The 11,240-nt window shown below is 48.3% G+C and overlaps 2 protein-coding genes across 2 annotated transcripts; both read left to right on the top strand.

Moving 5' to 3' along the window:
• Nucleotides 1-3,618: 3,618 nt before the first annotated feature.
• On the top strand, nucleotides 3,619-5,020 carry gpr119 (G protein-coupled receptor 119; the record flags this gene model as incomplete). Its single annotated transcript, XM_084450773.1, has 2 exons — nucleotides 3,619-4,051; nucleotides 4,392-5,020. Exons 1-2 carry the CDS (start codon nucleotides 3,625-3,627, stop codon nucleotides 5,018-5,020), a joined length of 1,056 nt encoding a protein of 351 aa, XP_084306899.1. The 5' UTR covers nucleotides 3,619-3,624.
• A 1,153-nt stretch (nucleotides 5,021-6,173) lies between these two features.
• rbmx2 (RNA binding motif protein X-linked 2) lies at nucleotides 6,174-10,967 on the top strand. The gene is made up of 6 exons (XM_084448727.1): nucleotides 6,174-6,219; nucleotides 6,802-6,917; nucleotides 7,228-7,279; nucleotides 7,974-8,103; nucleotides 9,387-9,573; nucleotides 9,760-10,967. The coding sequence occupies exons 1-6, from the start codon at nucleotides 6,215-6,217 to the stop codon at nucleotides 10,512-10,514; spliced, it is 1,245 nt and encodes a 414-aa protein (XP_084304853.1). The 5' UTR covers nucleotides 6,174-6,214; the 3' UTR covers nucleotides 10,515-10,967.
• Nucleotides 10,968-11,240: the final 273 nt, after the last annotated feature.

The following is an 11,240-nucleotide window of genomic DNA, read 5'->3' as shown; positions in this document are numbered from 1 at the left end:
TTACCAATTACAGGCATTGACACTGAAAAGAAATTTTCAGTTTATTCTAAGTTTGTTACAGCATGACATACTGTTATGATATGATTTAATACTGGCTAGTTCCAATTCATGAAACATGTCCTCCTATGATTCGCAAAAGAAGAAGACACTACAAACTGCTCTCTAAATAATTTTATGTTTGACAAGTTTAGATCTCAATCACATCATTTAATTCAGCAGAAAACCTTTGTGTTGCACTGAAATCTCCTCCACACATAGCCTGGGACTACTTTCCAACAAGACTATTAATGGATATTAGGTCTTTTCCTATAGATAACCTTTTCTACAGCAACATAACCAAGGGCAATGGTTAAGCAGATAGCAATTACGTATATTCAGTTTAATCATACTCTTAATTTCATGCACACTATAAAAGCATGTGCATCTGCAGAATGACTACTGAGCTAGTATGTTAGTCCTATGGACCATTACCCCCTGCATCAGACCATCACCATCTATCTTTAACCCAGTATGGCTAGCTGTCAAGCTAAAATCCACAGCATCATGATTGAGAGATAGAGTATCAGCATGTGTGTTCATGACTATGTGTGTGAGCATGAGACTCAGCAGTCTGTGGATAAACAGATTCACAGTTGAACCGGCCGTGTTTGCGTCTCTTCCCACACAACAGGCCCACTAGGGTTTCTACATAACTCAACTCATCTGCATCAGTAAAAAAATAGACATTTTGTTTAAAAAAAAAAATTAAACTCACTCGTTAATACAGAACTGTAATTCCTCTGTTTCCCCTAGGGATCAATAAAGTACTCCTCCTCCTACTACTACTACTACACTTCTACTACTACTATTATTACTACTACTACTACTACTACTACTACTACTACTACTACTACTACTACTACTAATACTACTACTACTACTACTATTACAACTACTATTGCTACTACTACTACTACTACTACTACTACTACTACTACTACTACTACTACTACTACTACTATTACTACTACTATTACTACTACTACTACTAGACTACTACTACTACTACTGTAGCTAACCAGCCAAGAGGTGCCAATCTATAGAATGTTCAGGAGATTAAAAAAAAATAAAAAGACTCCATGGCTGAAGAGAACAGCACTTTTCCTCTTCCTGTGTGGGGCAGACACCCTGCATAGCACCTCCGCTCTGCTGGAGAGAGAGAGCAGGGCAGGGCAGGCTAGCCGTGTCCCAGCTGAGGCGCTGGGTCTGGGGGCCCGGGAGGGGGCCGGGAGGGGGCCCGATCACAGGGTGGTCCGCAGCAGCCTCATAACCCGCTGGTAGAGCTGCTGGACCAGTGTCACCAGGTTCCTGCGGTGGAGGACAGACAGAAGCACAGACGAGGCTGGGTAGTGAGTGGTGCCAAACGCTGGGACTAAAAAGCCCATCTTGATAGACAATACTGCATCATACAGTCTTGTTTTCTGTCAATCAAATAAACACGCTCTCAGTACATACACACACGCACACACTCAGTCACAGGGACAAGTCATGTCACACGGTATTGAACAATACTGTCATTTTTAATCGCCTAATGTTAAGGAAAAAACATTCACGAACTAACACAATGACTATAGGCCTACTCCCTAACCCTATGATGACCGTCCCACCCCCCGCACGGACTCACACACACACACACACACACACACACACACACACACACACACACACACACACACACCTGTACACACACATACTGACACAGACTCACCGGGTTCCGACGGAGACACAGTTGTTGCGGTTGGGATTGAGGCAGAAGAGCGAAGCCACACAGTAGACGCAGCACAACAACATCGACAGCAGCCGGCGCTTTAAAGACATCTTCAGAGCGCAGTCCGGTAGAAACTCAGAATCCCAGAGGGCCGTTCACCCCAAGGCCAGAGGTATCGTATTCTAGTATTCAGCGAATACAACGCAACGCCTTCAAGACGTTTTTCGAGCAGGTCAAGGCGGCGCTGAAGGACCCCGGTAGAAGTCGGTGAGGAGCGGGCAGAGCTTGGCGTAAACAGGGCGAGAATGCGCTCTGGTGCTGGGCAGCGGGCACAGTTACTGCTGACCCACGGATGTTTTCAATGCCACTGAAAGGTCTAGCAGGGATGAATAACATTCCCTCGTTCTGTGTCTGTGGGAGCCAGGGGTTATTGTTTTGGGTTTGTTTTTCTCCCTTTGAAATAAAAAGAGGGAGCTTTCTTTCCTACACGGACTATAGCAGATGACTGTTTATACCCTGAACTCGGTGGTATGGTTCTGATCCGGTTGGACTGTCGTGATGCAGATAAGTCGGACTGAAATAGGTGCCGATACTGACTGGTCCTGTTTAGGTTTACTCCAGCAGTAGACGGTTTGAGGTGCCGGGACTCAAGGGTCCGAGTTCAGGCCTGGGTGAGAAGCTGTGAGAGAGGGGGTGATGGGTGTCCTACCTAGTCAGTGAACAGTCTTAACACATCATATATTCACACGCCTCCACGGAGAACCCACCTTTGACACCATTTTGTGGATGGATTTTTATTTATGCCTCTCGCTGTGTCTTGTTTGGTTCCCATACATAAAACGGAAGTGGCTCTGTCCCCTGTCACTGAGTCAGAGAGAAATGAAATATGAGATTCCTGACCCCTTGTCTGGGGAATGTTCACTCGCATGAGTTATGAAATGTTTCTGTGCACACGCGCGCACACACTTTCTCTCTGTCCCCTCTGTTTGTTTATTTATTTCGGAGTAAATACCCTCCAAGAAAAACCCTCATCCACAAGGACCCACGTAGAGAGAAATGTGACAGCCCGCCATGTCTGTAACCCTGTCTGGACTTTCCCCCCTGCCATGTATCTCTTCGGAGATCCAATATTACAGACGGCAGATGCAAACAAAAGTGGATTGCCCCCACGCCCCCGTGCGAGATCTCGCTCTCCTTCTTGACATCTGGAGCCGGCGAAAGATCCAACATCACTCTTGCCACGAGCTGTGCAGCTTCATAAGACAGAAGCGAGGTTATCAAAAATGCAATCTGCTCTGTTTGAGCGCCGGGGCGATTACGCTGTTTATACTGTCAGTGGTGTCATTACCCTGTAGTGTATCCTTGTGGAAAAAGCGCCGTGCCGGATGTCTGCGCAGGGGGACTCTCAGACAGGGCTGGGAAGACGGCCAGCCAGCAGAAGCAGTAGGATGGACAAGGGTCAGAGTAAGAGAAACAACAGCTGCCTGCGAGCTGGACAGAGAGGAGAGGGGAGATCTCTGCCTTCTCTGCGAGCAGGGAGATAGCGGGGGGGTCAAAGTACCTGCCGATAACGGGCGTAGTTGACGCTTGAGCGTCTTCCTTCGTGGGGGCAAGAACGTCGCGGTGCCATTTCTCTTAGATGAAGAGCTTTGCTAAGAGAGGATTTCGGAAGAACTTTGACAGAGTTGGGCGCATGGAGAGAGAATGGGGAGGATTCAGACGGCAGCATAAACCTACCAGGACCTGAACTAGGTTACATGGAAGACTTGATGGCACTTTACAACGCGTCCAGTTGGCGGTGGGGTCAAGGCGTTAATCTGACCGCCGTGCCGTCCGCCGGGGTGCGACCCTGGGACAGCAGCCTGAAGCCGAGGGTGATGGGCTGGATCCTGAGCGTGGCCTCCTGCCTCATCATCTCCACCAACCTGCTGGTGGTGACCGCCCTGGTGCAGCTGATCCGTAAGAAGGGCATCCAGAGCTGGTGCTTCGTCCTCAACCTGGCCCTGGCCGACACCCTGGTGGGCCTGGCCATCACCGGCATCGCCGCCGCCGCCTTCGCGGCCGACGCCACGGCGGCTGCGACCGACGGGGCCCTCGCCCTGCAGAAGACCAAGTGTCTCCTCCGCATGGCCTTCGTCATCTCGCCGTCCACTGCATCCATCCTGTCCATGTTCCTCATCTCGCTCGACCGCTACGTGGCCATCAAGCTGCCCCTGCGGTACTCACAGTTGACGGGGAGGTGGACGGTGACCGGATCTCTGGTGGTCGTCTGGGCGCTGTCCCTCACTGTGGGTTTCCTACCAGGTAGGGCCTCACTGCAGTACCGTACGCTCCCTCTGGGGGCGCAAATGCGCTGGTAACAGAGTCAGTTTCATCTCACTTCAGCAAAATCATAAGGTTCAATAGTGATTCGAATCAGCAAAATCATAAGGTTCAGTAGTGATTTGAATCATGAATAGGCTTGTTTTTTGATGGCGTTTTTTTTTTTTCAACTAGCAGTTTATTTGATTTCAAAGCCCTAGAGAGATTTCTCAACGGAAAGGAAATGGACGCCACCTCTCTTTAAACCAACTTAAGGCTAAAAAATAAAAAAAATTACTAGAAACTGCTACTGTTTCATGCTGTGGGGTACCTCTCTTTGCAGGCGTGGTGCGAGCGCTCCAGCGAGGCGACTACGAAGGCTTCTGCGCCCTCTTCGCCGTCATCCATCCCACCGGCATCCTCATGGTGTTCTGCGTCTCCTTCTTCCCCGTTCTCTCCACCTTCCTCTTCTTCTACCTGGACATCCTGAAGATCGCCTGCGGCCACCAGCGCCAGATCCGCCGCGCCAGGCAGGCGGGCTCCAGGCTGCCCCGGGGCGGCAGCCGCTACTGGGGTCACGTCAAGGCCCTGAGGACCGTGGCTCTGCTGGTCGGCTGCTTCACCCTCTGCTGGTGCCCCTTCTTCGTGGCGTGCGCCGTGCAGGTCCTGTGTAAGGGCTGCAAGCTGCTGAAGATGCTAGAGAATCATCTATGGCTACTGGGGCTCTCCAACTCGCTCATCAACCCCCTGGTGTACGCCTGCTGGCAGAGGGAAGTCCGGCTGCAGATCGGAGCGATCTTCTCGGGCGTCAAAGGCAGCCTGCTGCGCGCAGGCGGCTTATATGTCCAAGAGAGGTGTCACACGCCGCATCCTGTACCCACCCCCTGTACCGAACCCCTGGATCCCACCTTACCACCCCACCTCACACACCAGGAGGTCCCTACCGTGTCGTTGTCTGAATCAACATTGTGAAAGACTTGCGAAATTACAATGTGGTTAGGTTGTTGTTGTCTGGTGGTGACGGAATTGAAACAGTGTGACTCTATTTTGGACTGAGTGGCTCATATCAAGTTGGAACAGCAGAATGGGAAAAACAAGCGAACCAGATGAGAATATGGAGACATCCAACTATTCTGCCTCTTCTACTGATGCAGAGGGACAGATGGGTGTATTTGCTCTTTTGCTCTGCTTCCTCCTCTAACCTAATTGATGTTATCTCTGCCAAGTGTGCACTTTGTCCTTCTCAGTACTCCACGCACTCTGGGTTTGTGCCTCAAGGTAGGTCTTACTCAATAAAACAGGTTTGATTCCACACAGCTTGACTCATGAGGAGAGGAAGAGGGTGGCTAGCCTATTGATGAAAAGCTTTGGGACAAAGGTTTCTGATTCAAATACCCAGCTTGATTATAGGTGAAGAATCTGTCGATGGGCCTTGAGCAAGGCACTTAACCCTATTTGGATAACTATGTGTCTGCTAAATAACTCAAATGAAAGTTATGAACTCCACATTTCTAACTAGGGTGGGAAAAGACTGAATCATTTTTCCGGAACACAAAAAAACACTTTCTTGACTTCCCTTCATTTGCATTCTTGTAAAACTTTAAACTTTAAAATACTGTTGAAAACAGTTGAATAAGCTGTAAATGCTTGTATGGTTTGACTATGTACATGTATCGTCAAATGTTTGTTTTGGCCTATTGCCCATGTTGTGAATTACTTCCAAATGATTTAGCACATTTGCCAAAAATAAAACGCTCTTAGAGTACAATAGGGGCAATATTGATGAAAGCCTGATATGATCCTCCAGGTCGACTGGTTGTAAAAAGCACACTTGGATTATTGTTTATTCATGGGGAATTCCTTGTCATTTCTGGATACAGAGATATGATATCCAAGATAAATAGCCTACTTTCAGACAAATGGCTTAGACCAGATTTTGCCCCAAATAAAATCAAGAGCACAAGGTGGAAACCAGGTGCAAACGTTAGGCCTACACCAATCACCGCTATTTGCAAAATCCTGAAAATAATGAAACAAGCTTGAGGGACTCGAAAAACGAACTACATCTCCCAGAAACCTCAGCATGAGCCTCGCGTATCGGATAAGGAAATTGTGTCTACTTCACTGCTTGAGCAGCGAGCCTACAACAACATTCACAACTGCACCATGAAGTAAGTCGTTTAAGGTGCATTGATTGTTTTGCCGAAGTTATTAGCAAGGCGTTCACTTTATTCTTTTGAATATTGTATAACCAGTTGGAGCGAGCATAGCTAACGTTAGCAACGAGGGCAGAATGAAAGAGATGTAGCATAGCTAACGTTGCAATGCTTGTGCTAATGGTGCGTTCGTTTGTGGTCGGAGGTGGCAAGTCGCAAGTGGCAAAATACCTTCCTCCGACCTGTGTGCATTCGAGCTATAGCGAATGATATGATATGATATTGACATCAGCCGGCAACTGGAGGCTGAGAAACATATCCGAATTTGCGACGAGGAAGTGCGAGTTCATGCGGTGTTTTATTTAATCATTCCTAGTAGCAAGTCGCAATTTGCCACCTCCCAGTTATAAACGAATGCACCATTAGCTAGCTAGCCATGTACATAAGTGTAGCTAATGCCCATTCAATCCTTTCAGTCCTACATTGACAGAGTTTTCTTGACAGGCCCATAACAAAAGCCAGTGTATCCCGCTGCACGTTTTTTTACCAGTCCGATTCTTTCTCTCCCGTTCGTCTTCTGTCGTTCAACCTCTGCAGTCCCCTGACCAAGGTGAAGTTGATCAATGAGCTGAACCAGAGAGAGGCGGATCTGGGGGTGAAGGAGACCGTCTCCTGGCACTCGGAGTACAAAGACAGCGCCTGGATATTCATCGGTAAGAGGGCCTGGATGTAGGGGGCTGCGTGTGTCCTAGTCCTGCCTAACAGTGTAGGTAGGTAGCTACACAATCCGCCTTGACGTTATGTACTTTGTCTGGCTTGCCAGTTGGTGCCAGCAGGAAAGCAGTTAATTGAAGTCTAGTCTGGTGGTCGTCTGTGTAGCCTTCCTGGCCACTTCCTGGTAACAGGTGTCAGGTATTATACACGGGCGGTGTTTTGTAGGAGAGTGAGTTTAGCTCATTGAACTCGTTTACACATCGAGGTATTATAATCAATATCTAACCTGTATTCTCTTCTAATGTCCAGGAGGGTTTCCATACGAGCTGACAGAGGGTGACATCATCTGCGTCTTCTCCCAGTGAGTATCTGTTTTTTTGCTTCCCTCTGGAAAATGTAGGAGTAGGATCTATGTCCACCCCTCCTTTGCTCTCTGTAAAGCACATTGTGTTGCCCCTTGTGTATGGAATGTGCTATACAAATAAAATTAGATTTGCTTTGAGTATCGGCCTCTTTTTAAAACAGCTCTGTCATTCATTTCTTCTTCCTATCCTTTCCCCTCTAACTACCTGCTGGTCTTTCTTATTATTATCCTTTATTTTACTTACTGTTCTTTTACTGTATCAATCCCCTAAGGGGAGATTGGTCTTGCTCAGGGGCTCAACGGTAGGCAGTGACTGATGGGGACTCAGCCAGCAGCCACCCAGACACCAGCTCTCACCTTAGTCAAATGGCCCAGGACGGTTCAAACCAGGACAGTTCAAACTAGGACGGTTCAAACCAGGACGGTTCAAACCAGGACGGTTCAAACTAGGACGGTTCAAACCAGGAAGGTTCAAACTAGGACGGTTCAAACAGGACAGTTCAAACCAGCGACCTTTCGGTTCACTAACTTGTTGCTCTTAACACTGGGCTACCTACCATTGGTCTCTCTTCTTAGTGTCCTTCAGTCTCCCTCTTCCCTGACTGTAGTTCTCTTTTCCTTCACTGCCCCTCCCCTCCGTTCTGCCAGTACTAACGCTAACCCTCCTGTCTGTGTCTTTCTGTGACCACAGGTATGGGGAGATCGCAAACATCAACCTGGTGCGTGACAAGAAGACAGGGAAGTCTAAAGGCTTCTGCTTCATCTGCTATGAAGACCAGAGGAGCACCATTCTGGCTGTGGACAACTTCAACGGGATTAAGGTAAACTAGCTAACGTGCGAATGGATACTTGTGCCCACCTCTGCTACTGTACCTGTAGATTTATTTTATTTACGATTTTATTTGTACAGGGACAGTACATATTAATCAACAGCACACATTAAAAACATGACTATAAATTTGTCAGTATTAGCTTAAAGCTAATTTTCAACTGTTGTCCCTGGGCGTGGTGATAAGGCCGCTAAAAACAGGAGCACAGATGGGCATGGAAGTTAAAATGCAAAATACAAAGAGATAAGAAAAGCACATTATACAACGGGTAGTTCTGGTTCTTGATTCTGATTGGCTGGAAGCCGTGTAAAAATACTTTGTAACACACCTGGGACCGCATATCATTCCATTTTCAGTATGAATGCGCCTCCCATTTGATCCAATGCATTGTAGTTGTTGTTGTTGCTTGGCAACCCTTTTGTTAGGGGAACTATTTTGCTCGGCGGAATTGAGGGAATGATGCTTCGTTTTGAATAAATGTTAATATTTTACATTGCTGTGTGTTTATTTTACACTAATACCTGTAGTAACCGTTGTATAAAAGCAATAAACCACTCGAGGCCGTTTGTTATAGTGATTTTATAACAGCTAGGGGGGTTTTAGGCACTCCGCTTCGCGTCGTGCCTAACAACGCCCCCTAGTTGTTATAAAATCACTATAACACACAGCCTCTCGTGGTTTATTGCTTAATTAAGACACAAAACAAACAAACATAAAACAAACGAGAACAAACAAACATTAGAGAAGATTTCTTGGAGAACTCTGGGTGCAACACTGCATGTAGCCACATTGGTGGGCTTGTAGATAGATAGATAGATACATCTTTATTTTTGTGTCACTCCTTAACAGATATTTCCATCACATTAGTACAAAAGTGCAATAATAAAAAGTTAAGGACCACAGATGGATACATCTTTATTTTTGTGTCACTCCTTAACAGATATTTCCATCACATTAGTACAAAAGTGCAATAATAAAAAGTTAAGGACCACTCACAATGAGTTGTACGCTGTTTATTAGCCAGGTTCATGTTTGGCACAGTACAGTATCATTCAGAGAACCCAAGAGAGATAAAACCTAGTGTTTAGAGATCATAGCAATAAGCGCATCAGCAGTCTTTGTTTGTGCGGTCCCTGTCGAAAAGAGACGAACAACACACAAACCCACACCCCAGCATGCACATACTGTACACGCGCGCACACACACACACACCGGTGCATGCCTGCCTTCGTCCCTTTGCGTAACCGTCGCATTGTGATCGGCGTCTCGTCCAGATAAAAGGCCGGACCATCCGCGTGGACCACGTGCTGAACTACCGTCCCCCCAAAGACAACGAGGACATGGACGACGTGACCAAGCTCCTGCGCGAGGAGGGCTGCGGCCCCAAGGCGCCCGAGCCTTCCTCCTCGGAGCTGGAGGAAGAGGAGGAGTACGCCGTCACAGTGAAGAAGCCCAAGAAAGGTGAGGAGGAGGAGGGGGAGGGAGAGAACCCTTGAAGGATGGGGGGGGGGGGGTAAATCTGTGCTCTGCTGCCTGGGTCTGCCAGTTGTAACCTGTTAAAGCATTTCAGACCGGGTGCGGGAATGCTTACGAGTGCGCGGCACGGGCTTGTCCGACCTCGCCTTTCCTCCTCCTCTCTCCACCCAGATAAGAAAGAGAAGAAGAGAAAGAAGAAGGAGAAGAAGAGGGCTGAGAAAGAGAGGCAGAGGGAGAGCCAGGACCGGGCCCGGCAGTCTCCCCCGGCCGGCCCCGTTGGGGTGAAGCAGGAGAGGGAGGACGCGGGCTACGACAAGTACACCCAGCGGGGGGCGCCGGAGGACCGGCCCGCCCGGGGGGGGGACAGACCCGGTGGCGCGGAGCCCCGGGACAGGCCGGAGGACGAGGACGCGGGGCCCCGCCATCGCCACGGGGCCCGAGAGAGGGAGAGGCCCCGGGAGGAAGAGGAGGAGGTGGAGGAGAGATGGAGAGACGGAGCGGGGGAGAGAAAGAACGGAGGCGGAGCGGGCCAGAGAAGCGGCAGGGACGATCGAGAGAGCGCAGGCGCTCCGCAGAGAGAGGGAGAGAGGGAGCGACCGAGGGAGAGAGAAAGAGAGAGGGATAATAACGAGAGGGAGAGAGAGAAAGACAGAACAAGGGAAAGAGAGAGAGACTGGGACAGTGATAGGAACAGGGAGAAAGAGAGAGAGAGGGACAGAGATAAGGGCCAGGATAGGAGCAGAGAAAGAGACAGGAGCAGAGAGAGGGAGAGGGACCGGAGCGGAGAGAGGGAGAGAGACAGAGAATGGGAGAGAGAGAGGGAGCGAGACCGGAGCGGAGAGAGGGAGAGAGACAGAGAGAGGGAGAGAGACAGAGAGAGGGACAGGTACAGCAAGCACAGGGAAGGCGAGCACAGGAGAAAGTGAGTGATGGCCGGCATGGCAAGCACAGATGAACGTCCACTGACTTTTCTCTTGATGAAGAGACTCGGCAAGGGGCCGTCTCCATGAACATGCACTAAAAATACCAGTTTCCTTTGTTAGTCTCTCCGTCGCCGTGGTGTTGGCTCTGCGGGGGTTGGATATTTGCATTGTGTAGGCTAGGCTCTACAATGAGGGGGCTCTGTTTCCAAGACAACAGCTGCACAGTGACATCATAGCGGGACTAATGGGAAGTGGGTCTCAGCTGGACTCGGTGTCACTCAGTCTTTCCTATGATATCCGTAGAACTGTTCGCTTTGATTCAACTGTAAATAAAGACGACTTTTGCTTTTGTAAACAACATGAATTGACACAGGGGGCATGTAAATAAAATTCTGTTTTATTTGAGTTCAATCTCAGGGGATACAGAGATCAAAAAAGTTAAATGGGGTAACGCAAGCTGGGAGCGTTCCAAAAATAAAGAGCTTTTGGGTTAAAATAAAGTGATGTAAGAACTAATCTTCAGAGAAACACATTGACTGTCCAAATTAACATTACTGTACATATAAATCCAACAAACAGACTGAATATATTCAAGAAAAGGAATGTGGGATTTATAATCATATGTACACATTAGCTGTCGCCTGCTCAACAGGGTTCCAACTTATCTCCATAGCGCATAGAACAGCTGAATCATATTTAAAAGCCACATTACCATAGTTAATCTAACCA

This window comes from Borostomias antarcticus, assembly GCF_949987555.1.
Source record: "Borostomias antarcticus genome assembly, chromosome: 1".
Classification (NCBI taxonomy): domain Eukaryota; kingdom Metazoa; phylum Chordata; class Actinopteri; order Stomiiformes; family Stomiidae; genus Borostomias; species Borostomias antarcticus.
The sequence above is the reverse complement of the archived record's forward strand: the minus strand, read 5'-3'. Positions and strand labels throughout refer to the sequence as shown.

Coding starts and splice junctions, on each gene's coding strand:
- rbmx2 (XM_084448727.1), top strand. Junction 6,918..7,227: donor CAGCGCCTGGATATTCATCG/GTAAGAGGGCCT, acceptor TCTAATGTCCAG/GAGGGTTTCCATACGAGCTG. Junction 7,280..7,973: donor ATCATCTGCGTCTTCTCCCA/GTGAGTATCTGT, acceptor CTGTGACCACAG/GTATGGGGAGATCGCAAACA.